This window comes from Microdochium trichocladiopsis, assembly GCF_020744255.1.
Source record: "Microdochium trichocladiopsis strain MPI-CAGE-CH-0230 chromosome Unknown B0I36scaffold_3, whole genome shotgun sequence".
Classification (NCBI taxonomy): domain Eukaryota; kingdom Fungi; phylum Ascomycota; class Sordariomycetes; order Xylariales; family Microdochiaceae; genus Microdochium; species Microdochium trichocladiopsis.
In genome coordinates, this window is record NW_025763546.1 from 2758803 (window position 1) to 2780573 (window position 21771).

Below are 21771 nucleotides of genomic sequence, written 5' to 3' on the forward strand. Positions count from 1 at the left end.
GTGGCGTATAATGCCCGTAGACAGCAGGTGCTGATTAGCGGCAGGCAAAGACCCGAGTGAGGCTAGCCGTGTGTTGTTAGTCGAAAGATGCTGGCCGAGATGGCAGCAGCCCGATGTCTTCGTGTAGATGACGACCGGGTTGGACTACGGACGCTGTGGACCCTGTCCAGGCCAGCCCTGCGATCGGAAAGAGCGCCCAAGACGGACTGCGGCGCAGGACTACCTACTTGGCGTACCCAAGGCAGTGTAGGGAAGACGAGGAGGAGGATCAGGGTACATGGAGAACAAGGGCGTGGAGTCGAGAAGAGGAAGATGTTGGATGTTATCACTAAACGTTGGAGCACGCCTTGTCTCCGCACACACCCACAGACCATATCCACCCACCTGCTCACCCGCACGCACATGGCGCGAAACGAGGCTTATCGCCGACCCCGAATGCAGCAGCAGCAGCAGCGGCAACAACAGCAAACAGCACCTTGCCCCGAGGCGGGAATCAGCCTGCGGGTCATCAGGGCGGGGCATGGCCTGGGCTCTCCGCGAAGTACAGATCCTACTGCTACACAATGAATGAATGCGCCTCCGGGTGTAACCCAAAAGCTGTCGAGGTTGACAAATGTCTACCTCTGCTTCTTCTCAGCCAAGAGCGCGCACTTAAGGGTTCTCTAAGTGCGCAAGTACGTAAGTACGGTAGGGTGAGCTAGGTCGCTGCGGGGCACCAAGCAGCACTGCTAATGCTGACGCTGTTGCTGTGGGGCCGCGCCGACCGCACCACCAGCGAGATGCTCCTCCTCCTCCTCCTCCTCCTCTACCTAAGCACAGTAGCCTTCCCAGGTCGTTTCTTCATACTCAGCCTGACGACCACACCGGGGGCGAAAGGGGGCACACAAGTACGCGCGCCGCACCTGGAGATGACAAGGCGACGGGTGTATCTTCGCTTACTCATTTTTGTCGGCTTGGAACCAGGCGTCCTCTCCAGCACGATTGGAGCAGAACATCCTGTCCGCACATCAAATTACAAATTCGCCATGCTCTTGAGCCCCCCTCCCCCCCACAGTCCGCTTCCACTGACTTGCGGAGCTATGTCTCCCTCAGCTCCGGAGCTAACGGGGTTAGCACGCCAGATCTCCAGTTTCGCAGGCCCAAGCGGCACATCCCCCACACACGCAGTTCTTCGAGACATCGCAGGCGGACATGTTCGTCTCCAATTCTGTACATTCAAACTCAAGGCTGCGCCTTGTACGGGGGTATATATGTGGAAATGGGGAAAAAAAGAAAAATGCATCTCTAGGCAGGTATTCCTCCTGCCATGGCTGCGCAAAGTGCCAATATGCCCAAATGAGCAGTAAGACTTGGAAGCTTACCGGGCTCAAAAAGTAGAGCCCCGGCCTGAACAGAAATAAGTGTTTGAAGTCGTTTGCCAAAATCGTGCCACTCCAAATCGTCACCATCGCAAAATCATAGGGTTCGCTGGCTAATGCAACAAGAACACGTCATGGCATCGTCCCCCGTCTGGTCGTTTTCTTCCCCCCTCTAACCCCCCAAGGATGGCTCTATCATGGAGCCGGCGTGGCGTTGAGCTGGATGCAGTTGCTCAGCAGATTCGCGCCCTCGTGCAGAAGCTCCCACCGCGTCGACGCAAACGAGTCCTTCAGTACCATCAATAGCGCACTATTCTGGTTGATCCCTCGCATCAGCTTCAGATCCTCTGGGGAGCTCACTGACCCAAGACGTTGCAGGTAGTTGCGCATCTGCTCGACCTTTTCGGGCTGTGAGGTTGGCACCGGTGCCTTAGGACACGGCCCCTCCAGAGCATATCCGTAGCACCAGATGCACAAGGCGGCAAAGTACATGACCCACGGCCGGTTCAGCAGCACATCGTCTCGAGCAACGTATGGTACTCCGGACACGCTGCTGGTCCCGTCGGATTGCGGCGAGCTGGTGTCCTCCTTCAGCAGTACCGAGCAAAGAAACTTGAGAGCGTAGAAGGTCGCATCCCTTGCTTTTGCCGATGGCGCCCACTGGTCCTTCATCCGCCTCTGCGCGCTGTTCAGATCGTGCGAACCAATGGCCCGCCCAAGTAGCCGTTTGGCCCTTGCAAAGATCTGGCAGTCCACTATGTCCACGTGCATGGCCATGTGGGCCAAGTGGTGCAGGACATTGCGACTTTCAAACACGACATATGAATCGCCTCGCTTCTCGTAGCTGTAGGGATCAGCTGCCGCCTCGATGCGCTCCAGCGACTTGTCGAAATCGGTCTTCCAAGAATCAAAGGCCCGTGTCAAAGTCGACCGCCATTTATCACGACCTCCCAACGCCTGCGTGATGCCGTTGCCCAACGTGCTGATCTGCAGGTCTCGCTGGTTCATGTGCCAGCTGACACTGAGCAACCCGGCCATGAGAATCTGTCGTCCGAATGGGTTCGTCCGGACCTCTTGGTGGCCCAGCGTCCGCTTGAGGCCTTCGAGAAAAGAAATTGGCTTGATCCCATTCGACATCAAGTTTGACTCGATCCTGCCTACCTCGGCTCCACTAGTGGCTTTCCAGAGCTGGTCGTCGCACGGCAACGGGAGCCGCATTTCATGAGCGACCATGACCGTCGAGTGGCCAAACATGGTGGCATGGATCGAGTCCAGGAGGAACGCAGCAAACGCCGTTCTCCGTGTCGTCTCGTTTGTGATCCAGTGGTTCCACCACTCATCGGGTGTTTGGGCTTGGGCCGAGGTTGACGAATGGCGAGATCCATTCATGCCAGACTTGTCGTCCCGGGGATTCGGCGGTGAGTCCATTGCAGATCTTCCAATCAATGATCGGCCCCTGCGCATCAAGGTAATGGTCGTGGCATGATGAATGTGAGCTCGCTCATGGAGCTCTCTTGTCGAGTACATCTTCTCGTATAATTCCAGCAGGATCAAAGTCTGGAAGATCCAGAGTTTGGCTGGTGGCCGGAAATTGACATCCATGAAGATCTCCCACCTGAGATGCCACGCCAAGAAATTGGAGAGCTGAGCGCCAGCCCTAGTCACTTGAGGGCTGTGGGTTCGATCAAGGCAGGCAGCCCCGATGGAGATGACGGCAAGCAAGAGTAAGTTTGGCGTCTTGTCGGGTGAAAAGGTCGGTTTGTGCAGTATTGGCATCTGGTCGCTGAAGTGAAGCCAATAAGAGCCAATGTACTGTTGCATCATCCTGCGACTCAGCATGTGAGTGTCGTCACCCCGGTTGCCCTCGAGTATGTTGTCGCGTTGACGCTCGACTGGCGCGTGATCGTTCTCATGGAACCTGTCCTTGATGAAATCAAAAAGTTCCTGGCTCTTCTCCTCAGACAGTAGAGACTCTGGCAGATTCTGGTCAAGCAAGTTCGTGACAGACATGACTTGCTGCGGCTGGTTCGACGGTGGAAAGAAGCCAAGCGGCCCTCCATCAGGTCCATAATATGGCACGCTATACTGTGTTTGGTAGTCGCCATAGCTGCAGGGATATAGTTAGCACGCATCATCACTCGCAACAGTGCAGCAGAGTAACGTACCTAGAGTATTGGTTGCCTGACATCATTTGCCCCATGGTGGGCGACGCGTCAGGAGCACCGGTGCTGAACAGGTACGCCACGAGATCATCAGGAATCGACGAGTATGGTGACTTGTTGGAGAACCCTTCACCAAAGACAGGGATCGTTGTCGGCTGCGCCCCAATCTGGTCTAGGAGCATCATGTCGGCGGACGCTTGGTTCTGGCTCGGATCGACGTAATCGCCAGCCGGATCGGGCTCAAAGCCATGGGATGAGTCCCGCATCGCGTTCGACACCGGCGCTGCCGAATAGTCGGATGGAGGCAAGGAGAACGGCGGAAAATTCTGCGGCGCGACATATGGCATTGCGGGCGCAGATTGTGGCGCATGTGACTGAGGACCATGATAGGCACCGTGCTGTGTCGGCACCGGGGAGAGCACTCCATAGTTGCCACTGTTGCTTCGCTGAGCCTGCCGGCGAGTGTCAGGCGACTGGGCACTTCCGTGCCCGTTTCCGTACGCGGCTGATTCTTGACTCTGGTATGTCGCGACCCCATTTGTAGACACGGCGGGCGCATATCCCACCGAAGCGCTGTTTGCCACCGGACTATAAGAACCAGTACTGCCATCCCTGTGTGTTTGGTACTGATAGCCCGGCTGCTGTGTCTTGAGGAAGCCGCTAGAGGGGCGCATGGCTTCTGGTGATGCTGGGCTGTTCGTCATGCCGAGCTGAGGTCTAATGGACTCGACTGGAGACGACTGACCAACCAACGAGTCCCGCCGACTCAATGTTGAGCCCTTCGCCGAATGTCGATCTTTATGGCGGTTGCACAGGTCCAAGCGCACAAATGTGCGGTTGCAGTCCGGGAAATCGCACCGGTATATTTGTTTTGGAGCGTGATTCAGCTGGTGCCGATATCTGAAGGGCAAGTTAGCATCAGTCCATCACAGCTGACAACTCGCGCGTGGGAGTCTGGTGGATAGACTTGCAAGTGTTCTGCACGGGAATAGCTCTTCCCACACCCTTCGGTCGGGCATTCAAACTTCTTTTCGAGGCCCTTGCGGCTACGTCTCCGTTTCCGAGCAGGACCACCATCCGAGTTGGAGTCGCCATCGTTCTTGCCCTGCCCATCACCACCCTGGTCACTGTCATTATCTTCCGAGTGCCTGTCCTCCGAGAGACCCCTCGCTCGGCTCCGGTCGACCTCCATTTTCGTCCCGTGCTGAGCCCCAACATCTTGCATAAGTGTCATGGCTGTGTCAGCACGTGCCCGTGGCAGCACTGTCTGAATCTCTGAAGACTGCGACAGGACTAGCGAAATCATGATTCAGCTGTCGACATTGTCCTTGGGGAGTAGACACGATCGGTCGCGCTCTGGTGCTCTGATCTAGGCATGCGAGGACGGCAACAGGGACTGTGCGCAGCTCGTTGTCAGCACGCGGGTAAATGCTCGCCGGTGCTCGTTGGTGGGTTGTCTTCGTGCCAATCTTCCGGTGCTGCGCCTGACAGCGCTAGAGGTCGTGATGGACAACCTAGGACGAAGATTTTCGCACGAATCTCGTAAGGATCGAGCCGCCTCGCTCGGGAGCAAGAGGAGAGTAGCTGCACGACTTGAGACGAACAGCCACCAACCTTTTGCTTGGCGTCTGGTTTTGAACAAATGCAAAAGGATGCTGTGGTCGCTGGGTAGTGAGTATTGGCGCAGCCGAAAAGCTGCGCTGGTGCGTGTGGAATCGACAGACAGAAGGTTCCGCGGCCGAGCACACTGCAGCAAAGGTGGTGAGACAGGCGGGCTTTCCGAGCCAGCAAGTCGAGGTCGCTGCTTCTTTGGGGGGCGACGGCGTTGTTGTGCTACATGGGGCGCGGGGGAACTGTCAAGCGAGGCCGTGATACCACGAGGCGGAAGAAGGATGCTCGCCGCTTCAGCAGAAGGCGGTTGAGATGGAGTCTGGAGGGAAGCGGTAGTTGCGCAGGCGCGTGGTCGACGAGCCGGGCTGTCTATTATTGGAGAACGGGTTAATGGGGGGCCGGCGGGACGGGAGGAGAGGCCCGGCTGGCTGCGCACTTGGGCGGGCTTGTCCATGATGAGGAGGGTCATGAGGAGCTGCCGCCTAGGCTAAGCTAGTGCGGCTGCCACCCTCCAAACCCACCCACCCCGACGCAGCCGCGAGCGGGGGTCCGTCTGTGATGTGCACCCACGGCTGCTCGGGCCCTTTGGGCAAAAAGGGCGCCAGCCAGCCTGCCAGGCGAGGTGAGACCATTTCCTGCGTATGCCACCGCATGCCCCAGTGTCTTGCGCGTGCCTGCCTGTCTGGCTGTGCAGGCGACCCCCCGGGCGGCATAGGGACATTTGCTCAAGCGGCCCACCACGCGCACCTATCGAGCTGCCCATGCATGCCCGGGGTCCTCCTGTTGGTGTTGCGCGCTCGCTGCTTTCGAGCATGGGGTCGAGTGGGTCGGCATCACCAGTTGCGTGCTGTGGTGTCTGGGATGTCTTCCCAAGGGTTGTTGCAGGTCGCAAGGGCCCGCTGGCCTGGGGAGGGATATGGCCGGGGCTGCGCAGAGGGGTCTCGCCTTGCCGTGTCGTATCTGATGTGGGCAAGCAGAATCTGTTCCGTCCCTCTCTGAGGTTTCCGGTCCGTTCCTGAACTTGGCTTCACGCAAATGCGAATGCCCTCGGCAGATCACCCATATTTGAAGAGTCGCCAGGTTGCGGCCGCCGTGGCCCGGTAGCTTCCGCAACATGCCGAGTGTGCCCCAGAGGAGGGGAAAGGGACTGCAATCTACACGTTTTGTGTGACCCGAACGACGGACACCTTGGCGCGCTCCGTTGCCCAAGCAGAGACTCAGACAGGTCAAGGCTTTTGCGGGAAAAGACCCCCAGTCACCAAACACGACTTGCGCAGAGAACTGTGGAATGAGCGCGGAAACGGCCAACCATGGGCAGCTACTCGTCGTCAGCGACACTTATGCAGTTTGACAGGATTAGGAGCGCGCAGAGGCGCGTGCCCGAAACGTTAATGGTGAACAAAGGGACAATGGAAACGAAATGTGCCCTATTGACCACTAGGGCAGCAACAGGGCTTCGAGGCCCAGAAATCAACCATGCTAGAGATTGAAAGCCCCCAGTGCCAAGGCGTTCGTCGTCGGCCCTAGCGTAGTGTACCTATGTCCGTCCTTTCTCAAAGCCAGGTGGCCCGGCGCAAGACAGCCGATTCCAGACTGTCAGAGTGCCGAATAGAGGGTTCTAAAACTTTGCAGTGCAGCCCCGATGAAAAGTGTGGCAGACCAAGCAGTGTGTTGGCTAGGTGCGCAACCAGGGTAGTGACCCATGGCCATGGTGCTTCCATGCTGCTGTTGTTGTTGTTGGTGGTGGTGCCAGCAGCTCAGGGCAGTCCGAGCCCCTCCACGTCGGATTCCAGAGGAGAATCTGGAGGTGGGGAAGAGTGGTGGAACAATGGCAGATCATGGACTCCTCTACGTGCGCCTGCGGGAAACGCACTGGTCACCGAGGGAGCCGTGCGGCTTACGCCCCTGTGCTTTCGAGCCATGACTGTGCATGCTCCAACCAAGCTCTTGTCTCGAAATCTGCAGTGTGTTAATTAGTTCATATTCCCGCATCACCTCGATGGTGGCTGTCGGCCGCACTCCACTTTCCCTTCGGGCGGCACGCGGACAGGGGTGATGGCTGGGGAGCGATGCTGGACTGGAGATGGTCGTGTGGCATGCCGATGATCGAGCAGATACTTAGTCTGTACTATGGATGGTACAATCTTGCTGGGCGCATCCACTGGGACCGCTGAAGTTTGTGGCGCTGCTGGCAGCACCAGCTGGTCTGCAATGTTGCGTGAAAGAAGTCTTCGCATGCTTGATCGGAAGCGATGTCGCATGCATGGGCCGCGCCACGCGACGGTCGAGTCTCCTGTCACGGCGGCCAATGTTATTCGAATGTGGGTGGGATGCGCTCACAGCAAATTGGAGAGCTTGTCTTTTGGTTCGCTGTTCAAAGCAAAACATGTTTCTCTTGCCGTGTCATGCAAGGCACAGCCAACTTGTGAGCCGCGGTGAGACCTTCTGCTGTTGTTTGGATGCCAGTGTCCAGACCTGGACTGTGATACATGCTTTTTACCAGGGAGCTCGATATCGGCCGAGCCAATCTGTGGTCTACGTCGCCAATGCAGTGGATGCTGCCCAGGAATAATTCCACAAATGACCAGCGCTGGCTTTCATGAATCCAACAGCGTTCGACCCCCGAGGGCTCGTGCCGACTTCGGGCATCAGGCAAGATGGGCAGCCAAGCACAAGTGGTCGTAGATAGAGCCCGCGTACCAGGGCTGAAACGACTTGGCCCTCCGTGGAGAAACCGAGACAGAACAAATGTTGTAATTTCAATGGCACCGCGCTCCCTGTCCTCGAGGCATGTTCCCTCTTCTGGCAAGGAACTCTAGGGGCACGCGTCTCGAAAGTCGCTGGTGCTTCGGTGAACCCCCACGCAAGCTCCGTTGAACGCCATGCTCGGCTGTCGGTGGGATGGCTTCCTGGACCCTGGAGGCTGCTGGCCTGCAGGAGAGATGGCGATCTGACCATGGTGCTGGGAAAAGGGCAGAGTAGTGCCTGGACCAGGATATGCCTGCCAGCTGAGGAACAAGTCATGAACTACTAGCGCGGAGGAAAGGGCTGTAAGTCGAGGGTACGGAGTAGCGGCCACAGAAACAAGGATGCGGAGTCTCTTGCATGCCCTCGGACAAATCGCGCCCCCAAGCTGGATCGAGGCTGCGATGCCAACTGACTCCCGTCTTCCACAGAGTATTTGATGATGACCTTGCGCAATGCCGCGAAGCGCGGCCCCAAGTGGGACAAGGGACCGGCCGCGCTGAGCGAGGAAGCATCTCATGTCTTCAACGACGCCAGATGACGGGTGGATCGTGGAGTTGGAGCAGCATGAGGTGCCAGCGCGCGGGTGCCTGTCTTGCTTGTTGGACCTCAATGGCCTCGATGGCTGCGCTGGCCTTGGGCGCTGCGTCAATTTTGCAAGGTGTGGCAGGCGCGACCAGTCATGGGAATTTGTCAACGACCATCTGGCCCGGACAGCCAAGATCCCCAAATCTTGGCTTCGTCACGCCTCTGGACACAGCCGCAGGGGCCATCCATGCCCTGCTTGCGTCCGCCGACTCTGGTTCGTCCGCAACCCATCAAGTGGTTGGTGCCAATGTCGTCCGTCCTCGGCGGGACCTCGAAAAAGCAATCGCCTGCAGCCTCTTTCGCCTTATTGAACGTCACCTGATGATGGTTGATGCGCTACCATCGATCCGGCCCCACGCGGATGCATGACACTCGCTCCCTCCTCACGGTCCATCCGCAATAGTCACCGATCCTGGCAGCACATCAGCCGCCTGTGGGCTTCGGCGGCTGCCGATGGAGGCGCCGGCAAGAACCGTGCCGTGACCAAGCCGAGCCGTCAGCATCCTTGTCGTCGACGACAACAACGACAACATCAAGCCTGGCTGTGGCTGCCCCTGTATTTTACGCTACGTGTTGAATAACGCCTTCGTCCTACGCCGGCTTGGCAGTGGGCGTCGCAATCTGCCAATCTGCTGCAGAACCACCGGCAATTTCATAGTAAGACAGCAGACATGGCGTGCGAGTTGATATCTATTACCATGCCAAACACGAATGGAGATGTTGGTCATTGAGTTAACAATCACAACAATTCCAACGCTGATTAGGCTGTGATGATCAATCATATTTGGTAAAGAGCAAGCGGACTCATGGGCCCGGGTTTACCGACAGTGCAGCACGCCCAGGCAACTGGCAGGCATCTTGATGTGCCTGCCAACGATGGAAGCCTTTTCGCCGTCATCACTGCCACACAGAATTGGTATCTGCGAGACCGTCAAACATGATATTGATCCCACAGCGATGCGGACGAGCATCAAAAGCATTCTTGCAGCTGAGTGTCGTGACTGCCCTTGGGAGAGCCACTCTCGACGCAGATGGTTCTGGGGCTTCATCAATCATGCATTTTCACTCAAGCTATTTTCAACCCCGTTCACTTCCAAGACAAGATATAGAACCGAACAGTTGTGATACGATATGTGTTTGGTCACGAAAGAAGACTGCATCATGGTCCATTACTTCTGGCTCGTGCGTGATGAGCTCTCTCATCCTTCCAGCACAAATTCGCCAGGGGTCGATCCCCCATCTCTCGCCGCTGGACACTGTTCATGGTGCTTTTGTAGTTGGCAAGGGCAGTAGATAAATGGATAGAGAACCAACCTGCAAAAATTCGTGGATACCGCAAATTGCGATGCCGTCCAACACTCACTATCAGCTGTTTTCCGATCCTGCTCACATCGCATCCCAGCAGGACTACACAGATCCCACGGCATACTTACCACCTACGCCCAACAGACTGGATACCTCGCCTTTTCGTCATTGATGCGACCTAGGCTTCCAGGCTCCCGACTCACCGGGCTAATTTGTGTGCAGCATATCGCCCTCTCAACCGCGGATGTCTTGCAGCTGCTGGCATTATGCAAGCATAATCAGCCATGGCTCGAAACATAATTTCCCCTGGAGCCGCGGGCTGCTTCAAGACTTGAAAGTGAATGACCGGTGTCCACCGCGAGACTTTTCTGTACTTCCGGAATATCGAGAGAAATGACCAAACTCTGACTAAAATCCACCCGGTTTCCGGAACCGCCAATGGTAGCTGTGCGAGTCGCATCAATAAATCGGGCGTGCTTGCGCGCACAGCAGAAAGGTTCGAGATGAGTTGACTCCTTACGGAGTCTTGCCAAAGAGCAGGCCCTGGTGTCGAGCTGTTTACATATCTATAGAGCCAATCGCGTTTCTGAACTATTGGCTAATTTGCAGATAGGTTATGTATGGGTTTGGCCGGTTCCGGCTACAACGGTGGTGCCAGCCTTTACCACATCCTTGCGCTGGCCTTGCCAACGGCTCGACTCCGGCTGCGGTGAACTGAGATCGGAGAAATTGTTGAGTAGGAGGGAGGCTCCTGTACGGGAAGCTGTTGGCTGAGCACACTGGTAGGTAACTTCCCTTTCGGGGATGTTCTAATTGCCGGGACGTATAAAGAGTTGGCGCCTTGAGCCAGTGGTAGCTCACTGAAAGTCCATGCTAACATCTAGAGTTCCGTACATCCGGGAGCAATATTGTAGAATCGACCTCGACTAATGCTTTGGATCAGCATTCCCTACTTATCCTTTCGATATACCATAGCACGCTTGGTTTTGCACCAACTCCTTGCGGGTGGGTTCATTCGTTGCCAGTAGAGCCCTTGTATATTTCTGCAGACTTCAGAATATTCGGGACATGGCCAATTTTCTATGTAAATGTTGTGTAGGACTCGGATGAATTCCATGGCTATCCAGTTTTTAGGTGTTGCAGTGAGCATTTTATAAGAGTACGTTAATGTAATTGATGACCCAGTATGGGATACATCTGGGGACTACTATGTTTTCCCGACTTGGTCCTTAAAAGAATCCTTCCAAATTTGTATTTGCCAGGGCACGTTGTGTTCATAGGATTCTGCGTGTCGGACGGGCCTACGAGGCGCATGTCCAAGTTCTTGGTCAGCTGTAAATCAGTGAGAATGCGTGTCTAGGACGCCCTGTTGGAAGCGTAGAATACCAGAAACCATGGTCAACTGATTGATATCTTGTGTCGAGACTGCCGATGACTTGGAGCCGGTGTGGCTATGTGTTGTAGTTAACTCTGGGAACAGCAGCATGTTCTCACAAATGTATGGTCTTGGTTCGACCTCCTCCGAGGTCATCGATTGTAATATCGCCTGGTGGTTGCGCTGGCTCATATGCTCACCAATGGAGGGAACTAAGATGAGCACGCCGCGGCGCTCGACGCACTCCAGATCTATAATTGCTCAAGGAAATCATCCGAGGTGACCCTGTCTAGGTTGTATGGGTACGGATGTGTGCCTGTGCAGGTACAGATATTAATAGTCTACGCAATCGAGACGACAACCAGACGAGATAATGCTAACACCTTCGACAAGGCAAATAGGCGAGAGATCGGATTGCCGCCATCATGCTTTGTCTTCGGCAGCCGCCATCCCGAAGGCTGTATTCGGCTCGATCATGCCGTCAAGATCAATGGCCCCAAAATAATCGATTAGGGTTGGGACGCAAGACTTTGACGGGACCAGCTCGGCGTAACTGGGGATGGGGATGGGGATGGATAACCGATCAATCAACCAATGGAGGTCTTTGTGCTTGGTGTGCTCAAGGCCAGATATGGCTGGCATCATTCACAAGAATCATTCAAATTGGTCGCGAGTGTGCTCATCGAGCCTCGCAGCCGATGTTGGGAAGTGGGCGAGCCCCTTGGTGCGTTTATCTACAGTTCTGCCGCCTGCCCTGGAGAGGAAAGCGATAGTGCATCGTTGTGCCGTAAAGTGTAATGATGGTGGGGGGGGACTGTGCCGTACAAGATAATGTCCGGGCCGGGCAACATTGAGACCCTTGGAGATGCAGTGGCATTCGCGTGTCTCCCTTGCTAACCCGTCCAGTTTAGTGACCAAACCAAACCATACCCACCATGGGTTTGTCTTGGGACCCCCTCCAAAGATCCGCAGAGTCATTCCGCGCGGCTCAAGTTTGTCGATGCCCAGGCTGGGCCAAAGCTTGATTCAGACGTCATGGCTGCAGCGAGACAGCAGGCTGAGCACACACGTGCATTGGGGCACTGCAGGCTCCCCGTGATCTGTACGGCCACGACCCGTCTACGGACGGATCCTGCCGCCGATTCGCCTCGGTAGCCGGCCTGCAGTTGGACCTGGTCGATCTGGGCCCGCACATGGCTTCCCAAGGTGCTCCTAGGAACGGACGGACAGCTTGTGCACGTACACCGGTCCGACGCAGGCGAGACGGGCGCATGTGAGGCTGAAGGGGCGCAGTTGAGCAGTGCAGTCTGCCTCGTGGCCATGGGGTAGCTACGTAGCAAGGACAACAGACCGGCTGTGATGCACGACTGGCTGCACACAGCCTCGCGGATTGACTCGAAAGGAAGCCTGTGTTGCCGCCACGCCCGCTCTGCGCGATCCTGATGATCTATGCTGGCAGCCCTCGGGTTCCTCGATGTTGGCAAGGATGTTCCGATAGATCAAGGAGCTTTGTTGGTAGAATCGAGCCATTTGCATCCTGTACGCGGTATGTACTCCGTAAGTCTAGCGTTATCAGGCTGCCCCGCCGGGGCCCACTCCACAGCCTGGCAAGGCACTGGAGAAGGCTGCGCGAGTCGTTAGTGCGTGGTGATGTCTGTCCAAGGGTCCAGCAGCTGTTGGAGGCCGACACTGGCTGACCTGGAAATGAAACAAGTCCCAACTGCGGGCAGGCAGGCAGGCAGGCAGGCAGATGCAAGCCATCAACAAGAGTCGGCTTGGCCTACCTATCTAAGGCAGGCAGACTTGGGGCCTGGCCTGGCTGGCGGCGAGTTGAGACGCCAGGCGTGGGCCAGCACCAGTCGAGTGCTGCTCCACCCCCTCGCCGCCCCTCTGCCGCCCCGCCCCCCTGGGGTCGCGCCTGGCGCAACGGCGAATGAGAGTCGCGATGATGTGCAGGCCGTGGCCATTATCAGCAGCCTCACCCCGGAACCCTGCCTCTGCCACCAGCCAGTCCTGCGTGGCCATCGCCTGCCCCTCGGCTTCAGCTCTCTGCACTTTCGCTGCGTGTGCCGCTCCTCATCAAGTGCATGGCCACAGGCAGGCCAAGGAAAACCCCCTACCCCCAGCTCCTCCTCCGCCCACTCAGGGTACTGTGCTGCCCAGCGTCGCACCGGAGACTTGGGTGGCCATAACCCCCGGCTGTCAGCTCCGTCCCTGACGGCCTCTGCGTCCCTACTATCGGTTGGGGGCCCGGCGATCCTCAGTACACGCCAAACACCGCTCGCCCAAAGCACCGCACCGCACCGCAGCGCACGGCACCACACGGCACCGCTTCCTTGAGGCTCAGCCCGCGACCTGCTTGCCAGTATCAGGAGCACTCTGTCCCAGCCCGCCCCGGGTCTTGGTGTCGCTCCGTCGCAGGGCTGCCCGTCCTGCCTGCCTAGTGCTTGTCGCACAACACCACCGTGCTGTCCCTGTCCTGCCTAAACCTCGACCTCGGCGTGTCCCTCTCTCCCAGATCCTGCCAGCAACAACTCCAATTCCAGCTCGGGCTGCCACGCAAAAGCCAAGCCAATGTCCGGCACTGCGACGCCAAACGAACCGCCATAGATTCCTCCGCCCCCCAGACGCCCTTCCCATACAAGACACCTACAAGCTTCTCTTGGCAGCCTTCCGCGACGACACTATCGGAGCCTGCATGTGCCTCTTGTTTCACCCCGCCACTCCATCCGTTCTGACCAAATCGACTGCCGGCACGAGGCCGGCCACACTGCTGTTCCTGTTCAGCCTGGTTGCCATTACCGCCACCATCTGAACGTGCTTCGTTCTCCACGCAGGCATGGCAGACGAGGTCGAGCGCCTGATCACGGCGCCTTTCAAGGAAATCGTGGAAAAGGGCAACCTTGCGGTCGAAAATAGCAAGGACGCCCCAGAGGATGTCGCCAAGGCCATGCTGAAGGCCGCCCAAGGCCTGATCAAGGAAGGCGATCGCGCCCTCAAGAAGATGGATCCGCTATGTGAAAGACACCTCGCCGATTACGGAGCCAATTTCGTGATAGCGATCAAAGAGAATGGTAGTGTCTCCCAGAGCATCTTTCGAGTGCGCAAGCCGTGATGCTGACCTAATGAATTCGCAGACGATATATCGCAGCACAGATACGAGCTGGAGAATCTCCTGTGGGACTTCGACGACTATATCGAGGTGGACGGCTTCGAAGCATCCAAGTTTGAGGAACTGCAGGGCGCCTCTCGCAACACAGCGCCAAGAATACTTCATATCTTGAAGAGAATGCGACTTACAGCACCCGAGCCACCTTCACGACCGATTTCAGAGATAGCCAGCAGGTCAGCCGGCACTGGAAGCATAGCAGCGAGCGACGGGCCTGCCACAGGCATGATCATTGGCTCTCCTTCACCACTTGCAGTCGAATCCCCAGTCGTAACAGAAGCCAAACCGGAAGCGCCCTTTTTCAGTGCAGTCGCCGGTCCCGATCAAGGCCTGGATGGCACTTCAGGCACAATTCCTCGTGGAATTCCTGGAACGGCCACAACGTCCGCCCAGTTCTCTGCGCCTCCCACCCATCCTCCATCCGAGCCTCCTCCACGTCCGCCATCGGCAAACCCGTGGGATGTAGGCCGAGCACCCCGGACGAAGCCTGACTCACAAACTCCCGGTCACATCCCACTACCGAGGCGTGCGCCAATGTCCGAGTCGCCAATTCTCCATGCGATGAGCTCTCGTGGAGACCTACTTGACTCCTTTAACACAACCAGATTGGATGATACCACAGCCGTCAGCGCTGCAGAGGAGGTCGATGATTGGCAGCTTAGGGCTGCGTCTCAAAGCATTGTAGCTCCTTCAGAAGCCTCGAGAAGTCCGGATATCAGCCATCGCTGGACGAATTCGACGCAGGACTCGTATGAGGCAGGCAGTCCAGCCAGACAACACTCCGTTGCATACAACGAATTACCAAAGACTTCTAGGACAATGTCGACTGGAACCGATCACTCTGGGTGGCAGTCGCATTCCTATAGCTCTCACTGGAGTTATGCGCCGTCTGAAGTGCCCCCTCCCATGGGCTCACCTCCCCCCGTGCCAAACAGATCAGCCACTCGCTCTAGCAAAAAGAGTCTTGCTTCCCCAATCCGACAGACCTCACTCAGCGGAGAACGCCCTCCACATCGGAATCGGCAGCACTCCACGGACTCGGTTAATAGCTCCGTCCTGGATGTTCTAGAATATTCCAGCAGCCCCAATGCAAGCGTGCAAGGTGGTCCGCGATCATCAAGCTTCTCAGCTCTGTCAACACACGGGTTTGCGGCAAATACTGTCCCTCGCGGTGGTGTGTCTACGCATCCCATCCTGTACGAGGACACAGATGTGGGCTCTTCTAGAGGAAGTGACACAAGGTCCACAGCTCATGCGTCAATGGCATCAGCTGGATCACAAGCAGCTGGCTTGGAAGTGGCACGATATGCGGCCAGTGTTGAGGAAAAGATACCGGTGGAGAATGACGAATACACTTCAGGATTAAATCGGATGATGCCTCCCCGGCAATTCGACACCAGCATTGGCCCTCACAGTTCGTTCTACAAGCTGAAAGGCTTCTGCAAAGGGGCGGAGGAGATGCTAAAGGGCAACTCCACCTTCAAGAAGATGAAGCGACCCGTAGGCGTGAGTGTTGAGCGTCCGCCCTTTTATATCATAAGTTCTTCCTAAACTGACTGAGTATCTCGCAGGGCTTTGCCATGAGCATCGTAGGGAAATGCGCCAGCTGCCTCTTTGAGCTCGATTGGAAAACCGTTGAGGGCGACCTGAAAGGCGATTGTGAGTATTCAAACCTTGTGATTGAGATCCCCCAAACTTGCGCCAGATTACTAATTTCTCTCGAAAGCCACCGGAAATTATGTCGCCAGCGGCGTTGGCTACCGCATCAGAGCTCTCCAGAAATGTCACTTGTCGAGTAAAGCAATGGACGAATCGCTATTCGCCTGTCCCTTTTGTATACACATGGGGAAGACGATGGAGGAGAGCGACGCGACTGTCTTCATGTCCCAGAAGGACTTCTTCACTCACCTGTCCAGGCACCCCCGCCCACTTCCTGCTGTTCCCGGACTTACTGTCATTGAGACTGAGGAGATCCCGGACAACCTCAAAGACAACTTCGACCTTCACTTCCCAAGGCCAACGGTAACATCAGTCATGACAGGCATCGTTCCTGAAATTGCCCGACTTCCCACTGCTGTCGCGACCGAGACAAAGAAGGCCGTTTTTGGAATGTCCAGGAACCCTCCGGATCGGGCGCCGGTCCTCCAGTTCGCAGTTGGTGCCCGCATTGTCGGGGTTGAGTTTCCGGACAAGTACAACGGGCGCTGGGGAATTGGTTGGCATGACGGCACCCGCGGCGCTTTTGAGGCTGATGCGGTACATATCGACGCCCCTGCCAAAGATGAAGTCCGCATGCGTGGTGACAGCAGTTTGCAAGCCGTCGCTAAGTGGAAGTGGAGTCAGAAGGGCGACGACAGGTGGCTCAAGTTTGACAAGGGAGAGGTTATCAAGAACATCAGCTGTAAGTCTCTGACACACTTGTGGCTGGCGACAAAAACTGACCAGGCATGTATCAAGGGGTGTATGATGACCACTGGTGTTGGTCTGGCCAGAATGCAAAAGGCTCGGCCGGAATCTTCCCGGCTTCCCACATCGACCGTATGGCCCTGAAGTCCATCCAACCAGGCGACAGCTCCAGCTCAGTTAGCGAGAAGAAGAGCTCTCTCATTTTCGGGCTCCGAAGACCATCTGATCGTAAGTTTGGATCATTCGGAAGCAGCAACAGCAGCAACCGCTCCCCGACGTCAAGGATCAATATTTACTAGAACCCTCGGCGATTTCTTTGCCTTTTCTTTCTATTACAGTGTCATTTCAATCGTTTCTCTCAAAGAACGATAGCGCCGTGTCGAAGCCGGGCCTGTTGAAGTTTTCTCATACGAGCCATAACTGATTGGCGTTCAGGACGAGGGATGTAGTTCATGAGGCGTCAAGGGCGGGTATGACAAGATCATTAGGGTGTTTTGCATCTATTGCATTCATTGGATGAGTTCTATGAGGTCCTATGGGGTTTGTCTACGAAGCGGGCATGGGTTGAGCTACTAGGTTCATTGCAGCTTATGGCCATTTTGATTTTGTTGTTTCTGCTATATACCCTTTCACTTTTCCTGTATATAACCTTCTCCGCACTAGCTTGGATAGATGTCGTCGAAATCACCCCCCCAAAAATAGCAAAGCCATTTACTGTTTGGTCATGGACGGACATTTTTGTCCGGTTGGACCCACCGAGCTGGCGGTGATATGTCTCCTCTCCTTGTAACCGCCGACGTCAAGATGCACCACGGGATCATTCTACAACATCCCAGAGCACAATTCCTTGTCCCACTTTCGATCTTCGCGCGGGTGACGGGTCGAGGCGGAAGTAGCCGCTCTCGCTCTTGATCGACATCAATTACTTGACGGTTGGAGAGGTGAGCAAATCGCAGAGAGGAAAGACGGGACAGAACCGTGACGTCATCCTGCTTGACGGTCAGTATCTAGCGTGCTCATGCCACCACGAGGCACACATCACCAGTTGAGGGACACCCCCCACAGTGTCATTTATTGCTGCGTTGATACTCAAATCCACGAGCTCCTTCTCCTCCTCGTGATCTCGCCTTTCTCTGCCTGCCCAATTGATCTCTACCAGAGCTGAAAACGGGGGGCACAGGAAGCTGGTGAAGACTGCCCTGGCATTCCAGCTTCGCACAGCTACAGTATCCTTGACTCGGCATACCAGACACACAAAGGACGGCAGCCCAAGGGCAGCAAACCAGAAAGACGAGACGAAAAGGGGAGGGCATGGAAAGAGTATTTGATGCATACGGCCATATAGGTTGGAGCAGCAGGACAAAGAAAAGGTATTTACAGCTATACTCACACGCAGTATATGCACGAGTTCCCAAATATCTTGAACGCAGGGCGCACCACACAGCGGCAATTCCTGCCTCGCACTCGTGTAGCTCGATATCTGCATCGTCGTCTTTTGCCGCGGAACAGGACAGGACGATACTTGCCGCGGCAGCAGCAGCAGCGGCACCATCAGCGGGTCGAGTGCGACCGAGGATTCCGGCCTCTGGCACCTGGGTCTGGTCTCGAAGCATCTTTTACCACGCAGGCCGTCTCGCCTCTCACCGCTGGTGCCATCAACGCCGTGAGAAACAAAGCTGCGGGTGGAAAGAACAAAACTCCCACAGCCAGAACTTGTGGGAATAAGTCCTCTCCTACCACCACAATCACCAACATCACCACCACCCCCTTCACAACACTAGCCGCAACAATGAGCTGGATGGACTCGTGGTCCCGCCCTGGGAAATCCCAGGCCGTGCCGGCGCCGTACTACCTGCTGCCCAACGGCGGCGAGGAGACGCCGTACTGCCGCTCCTGCGGGCGGGTCATCAGCTCGCGCAAAACTCAACAGCAGCACCAGCACAAGCACCACAACAGCAGTCAGAACGCACCGACAATGTCTTCCGCCGCCATGGGGACGACGACGACGACGACGACGACGACACATGGCGGCGGCGGCGGCGGCGACACCGCAGTCAAGTACTGCTCTGCTCGCTGCCGGCACAGCAAGCCCGGCAAGCTGGACCGGGAGATTGAAGGGGTCTTTGTCAAGCTCCTGCAAGGGCAGAGGCACGAGGACGTCGCTGCAGCAGTGGTGGCAGCACGAGCCAACACAGGCGGCGGCAGCGGCGGCGGCGGTGCTGGTGGTGGTGCCGGGGGTGAGCGCGGTCATCATGATGCGCCGAGCAGCGCAGACCACATTCGAGAAGAATCCCAGAAGATGGCACCCGAGGACAACGGCAACGGCAGTGGCGGCGGCCAGGTATCCGCGGCGGAAAGAGTTTCGGATATTTCAGCAAAGAGTTCAGATCCGGCCAAGAACAACAGCAGCAGCAGCAGCAGCCATCACCACAAGAGACAAAGTCCAAGGTGACCAAGGGGGATGGCCGGATCCTCGTGCTGTGCGACGACGTCGAGGAGATTGTGTTTGGGCGCCAATCGAACCCGGCCAAGGTGTACGGGCGCAAGAAGAACCGGGCATCGCGCGTCATCCACGCTCGTGACGACGACGACGGCGGCGGCAAGAACAGAGACACCGCTGCAGACAAACGATGTCCTTCCTACGGGACTACCAAGTATCAGACGGACAGCGGAGACAGCGCCGTCGAGCTGGACTACGACCTTGACGATGAGGAACACAGTAGCGGGGACGAAGAGCATCACCCGCATGGAATTCACAGATCTACGAGCAACAGCAACAACAACAGCAACTACAATGATAACAGCAACAACACCAAGACCACCAGCACTGGTATCGACGGACACACGGCTGCCGCGTTGTCAGTACGAAGTGGCACGAGGGTCCGACCTGCGCAGATCGTATCCGAGGTCAACGGCAGCGTTGGCGGCGAAAAGGGCCGCGCGGAACGGTCGGAGGAGACGGAGGAAATGGCACGGCGGCGGATCGAGGGCCAGCAACGGGCTCAGCGCAAGGAGATGGTGCGTTGCGCTGCGAGGCGTGGCGTGGTGTTTGGCTTCAAAGTCGGCCTGGAGGGCGTCGCAAGTACAGGCGCCGTGGGAGCCCGCCATGGTGGTGAGATGGATGGCAAGGCAAGCGCCTCCAGCAAAAAGAAGAAAAGGTCGGGGAGAACCCCAGGGGCTGAAGGCGCTGACGACACGGACGTCCCTAGCGGTGCTCCTGTGATGCGCAAATGCGAGGCCGTGATGCAGGGCAAGGTAGTCGAGCCGAGTTACGCGAAGGGAAACTGGGGCATTCGATGGCGCGAGGACTGACGCTGGATAAGGCCGTGTCTCCTGCATACGTAGAATGATCTTGTCATGTATTGTTCTGTAGCTGAGCCATGACTTGCTTTCCGCACCCGTGTCTGCATGTCTCAGTCTCACTGGGAAGCCAGGGCGAATCGCTAATGCCGGCAGATCGCTGCCTCGCACGGCTGGTGTATTCGCTCGGTAGTGATGCTCATTCCGCCAAGTCCCGAGTCCTGGTGCAATGAGATGAGGCCTTGCCCGACAGGGAGACTCGTCATTGTCCGACCGGGGCGGATCGTCCAGAGACAGATTAAAGATATGCACGAGGCCGAATCCGGGGCGTATCGTGCCAGGCCGGGCCCCGTGCTTACGTGAGTTGCCAATCGTCAAAGGAACGCACATCGTCTGCAAGGGCGTGGCGGCCCATGTCGCCCCCCATCCATACATCTATCCATCTTGACAGACATGGGCAGTCCTGCTGGGAAAGCACCTCGTGCCCCCCCTGGCCTCCCTACCCGGCCTCCCTGCCCAAATCATACTACGCCTGGTATTTAGCTATCCAGATACCTTTTTCCATGATCATAACTGGAATTTTTCTCATGCCGTAGTCGATCTGGGTCTGTGCAACAGCCTCATATAAGGGAGGCCGGGGTGACCCTGCCCTGCTACCCATAGTCAAAGACCACGTGTGAGCAAGCTTGGGGGTACACGTACTGCACCTCCGGCAAAAGATGTGGCGTAGATACTCATCAAACTGTGCCGGAAAGTTTTCATTGCGGATCTCGACCAGCCGTTCCAGCACTTTTCGCTGACGACTCCACAATCGTGATGAAAACATCGGAGGCATGCAATTTCATCGGACATATCTCCGCTGCGGCAGGCTGCCCATTGTGTGGGGATTGCCCTTTACCGTGCGCCACATGAGCGCCACACCATCGTTTCCATGTCACGGATGCCCAGAGTTCATGGCGACCTCTATGGCATCGTGTTTCACCCTCTTGAGCAAAGACTAGGAGGCTGGGTATCGTGCATGCTGTGGATTTCTCCGTATGCGAGGTCAGATAGATATCTTCGTCATGGCACCTGAGTGTACAAGACGGGGACAGAGCATTCTCCCGTTGCCTTCATGGTTGCTAGCACAAAACGTTGATCCTGGTCGGGTGTTGTGATGACTTGGGACAAGAAAGGATGTGAAATTGTGCCAATCAAACACTATTGTGGTTGGACGTCGAACCGCAGCTTGGTCAATACTGTAGAGGCCTGAGCTTCGCAAGGCTCCGGGCTCCCCTACATGCGACAGCTGAAGACGCAGAGACACACGCGCTGCGCACCAGGGGTTCCTTGGCAGGCGGGAAGTCTCGTGATATCGAGTGCTTGATTGAGTATTGTCAAATGGTCTTGCAAGCGAAACAGCAACAGTGAAGCCCCGTCATGCCCCCAAGATCGTTTCTTTCCCTAGCTGGTGGCGGGGGCTGCTAGAGTTATGTCATCCAATAATTTGTTGCGGAACCCACTCGATAATATGCAGCGGAGACAACCCGCCGATCAATGCCCGACCTCAGCACCAGGCGCCTCGGCGTTTTGCTGTCAAGCACGAACACCACGGGTCCCACTTGATACATTCCATGCCACAGCGTGTGCTTGACATAAGGCTGATGAAGTTTGTCTCTCGACATGAATGTCCCGATTGACTGCCCGAAATGATGTCTGTGCTCTGAAACATTAATGGACCAGAAGTGGAGCCACCTCGGCCGTGAGCCCTTC

At 56.5% G+C, this 21771-nt stretch overlaps 7 protein-coding genes across 7 annotated transcripts; 5 read left to right on the plus strand and 2 right to left on the minus strand.

Moving 5' to 3' along the window:
• The first annotated feature begins 651 nt into the window (after positions 1 to 651).
• On the plus strand, positions 652 to 1449 carry B0I36DRAFT_92455 (uncharacterized protein). The gene has a single exon (XM_046163592.1). It carries the CDS (start codon positions 732 to 734, stop codon positions 1344 to 1346), a length of 615 nt encoding a protein of 204 aa, XP_046015518.1. The 5' UTR covers positions 652 to 731; the 3' UTR covers positions 1347 to 1449.
• On the minus strand, positions 1450 to 4925 carry B0I36DRAFT_92464 (fungal-specific transcription factor domain-containing protein). The gene is made up of 3 exons (XM_046163593.1): positions 4492 to 4925; positions 3524 to 4420; positions 1450 to 3465 (listed from the first exon to the last, which is right to left on the minus strand). The coding sequence occupies exons 1-3, from the start codon at positions 4824 to 4826 to the stop codon at positions 1554 to 1556; spliced, it is 3144 nt and encodes a 1047-aa protein (XP_046015519.1). The 5' UTR covers positions 4827 to 4925; the 3' UTR covers positions 1450 to 1553.
• A 2247-nt stretch (positions 4926 to 7172) lies between these two features.
• On the plus strand, positions 7173 to 7775 carry B0I36DRAFT_318333 (uncharacterized protein). Its single transcript, XM_046153274.1, has one exon. It carries the CDS (start codon positions 7266 to 7268, stop codon positions 7701 to 7703), a length of 438 nt encoding a protein of 145 aa, XP_046015520.1. The 5' UTR covers positions 7173 to 7265; the 3' UTR covers positions 7704 to 7775.
• A 548-nt stretch (positions 7776 to 8323) lies between these two features.
• On the plus strand, positions 8324 to 8833 carry B0I36DRAFT_405963 (uncharacterized protein; the record flags this gene model as incomplete). The annotated part of the gene is made up of 1 exon (XM_046161802.1): positions 8324 to 8833. The coding sequence occupies exon 1, from the start codon at positions 8414 to 8416 to the stop codon at positions 8831 to 8833; it is 420 nt and encodes a 139-aa protein (XP_046015521.1). The 5' UTR covers positions 8324 to 8413.
• Positions 8834 to 13568: 4735 nt separating this feature from the next.
• On the plus strand, positions 13569 to 17513 carry B0I36DRAFT_318339 (uncharacterized protein). The gene is made up of 6 exons (XM_046153275.1): positions 13569 to 14218; positions 14282 to 15819; positions 15885 to 15972; positions 16040 to 16714; positions 16771 to 16947; positions 17058 to 17513. The coding sequence occupies exons 1-6, from the start codon at positions 13984 to 13986 to the stop codon at positions 17141 to 17143; spliced, it is 2799 nt and encodes a 932-aa protein (XP_046015522.1). The 5' UTR covers positions 13569 to 13983; the 3' UTR covers positions 17144 to 17513.
• Positions 17514 to 17780: 267 nt separating this feature from the next.
• On the minus strand, positions 17781 to 18058 carry B0I36DRAFT_318340 (uncharacterized protein; the record flags this gene model as incomplete). The annotated part of the gene is made up of 1 exon (XM_046153276.1): positions 17781 to 18058. A coding segment is annotated over exon 1 (242 nt), but the record flags the coding sequence as incomplete, so codon positions are not given.
• Positions 18059 to 19071: 1013 nt separating this feature from the next.
• B0I36DRAFT_318342 (uncharacterized protein) lies at positions 19072 to 20308 on the plus strand. The gene has a single exon (XM_046153277.1). It carries the CDS (start codon positions 19181 to 19183, stop codon positions 19940 to 19942), a length of 762 nt encoding a protein of 253 aa, XP_046015524.1. The 5' UTR covers positions 19072 to 19180; the 3' UTR covers positions 19943 to 20308.
• The last annotated feature ends 1463 nt before the right edge of the window (positions 20309 to 21771 follow it).

Excerpts from the sequence above, each read along its gene's own strand:
- B0I36DRAFT_92455 (XM_046163592.1), top strand. The coding sequence starts at position 732 with ATGCTGACGCTGTTGCTGTGGGGCCGCGCCGACCGCACCACCAGCGAG.
- B0I36DRAFT_92464 (XM_046163593.1), bottom strand. The coding sequence starts at position 4,826 with ATGATTTCGCTAGTCCTGTCGCAGTCTTCAGAGATTCAGACAGTGCTG. Across the intron at positions 4,421-4,491 it reads TATTCCCGTGCAGAACACTT|ATATCGGCACCAGCTGAATC; the intron begins GCAAGTCTATCC and ends CTTGCCCTTCAG. Across the intron at positions 3,466-3,523 it reads TCAGGCAACCAATACTCTAG|CTATGGCGACTACCAAACAC; the intron begins GTACGTTACTCT and ends ATATCCCTGCAG.
- B0I36DRAFT_318333 (XM_046153274.1), top strand. The coding sequence starts at position 7,266 with ATGGTACAATCTTGCTGGGCGCATCCACTGGGACCGCTGAAGTTTGTG.
- B0I36DRAFT_318339 (XM_046153275.1), top strand. The coding sequence starts at position 13,984 with ATGGCAGACGAGGTCGAGCGCCTGATCACGGCGCCTTTCAAGGAAATC. Across the intron at positions 15,973-16,039 it reads GGGCGACCTGAAAGGCGATT|CCACCGGAAATTATGTCGCC; the intron begins GTGAGTATTCAA and ends TTCTCTCGAAAG. Across the intron at positions 16,948-17,057 it reads GCTCCGAAGACCATCTGATC|TGTCATTTCAATCGTTTCTC; the intron begins GTAAGTTTGGAT and ends TTTCTATTACAG.
- B0I36DRAFT_318342 (XM_046153277.1), top strand. The coding sequence starts at position 19,181 with ATGGCCGGATCCTCGTGCTGTGCGACGACGTCGAGGAGATTGTGTTTG.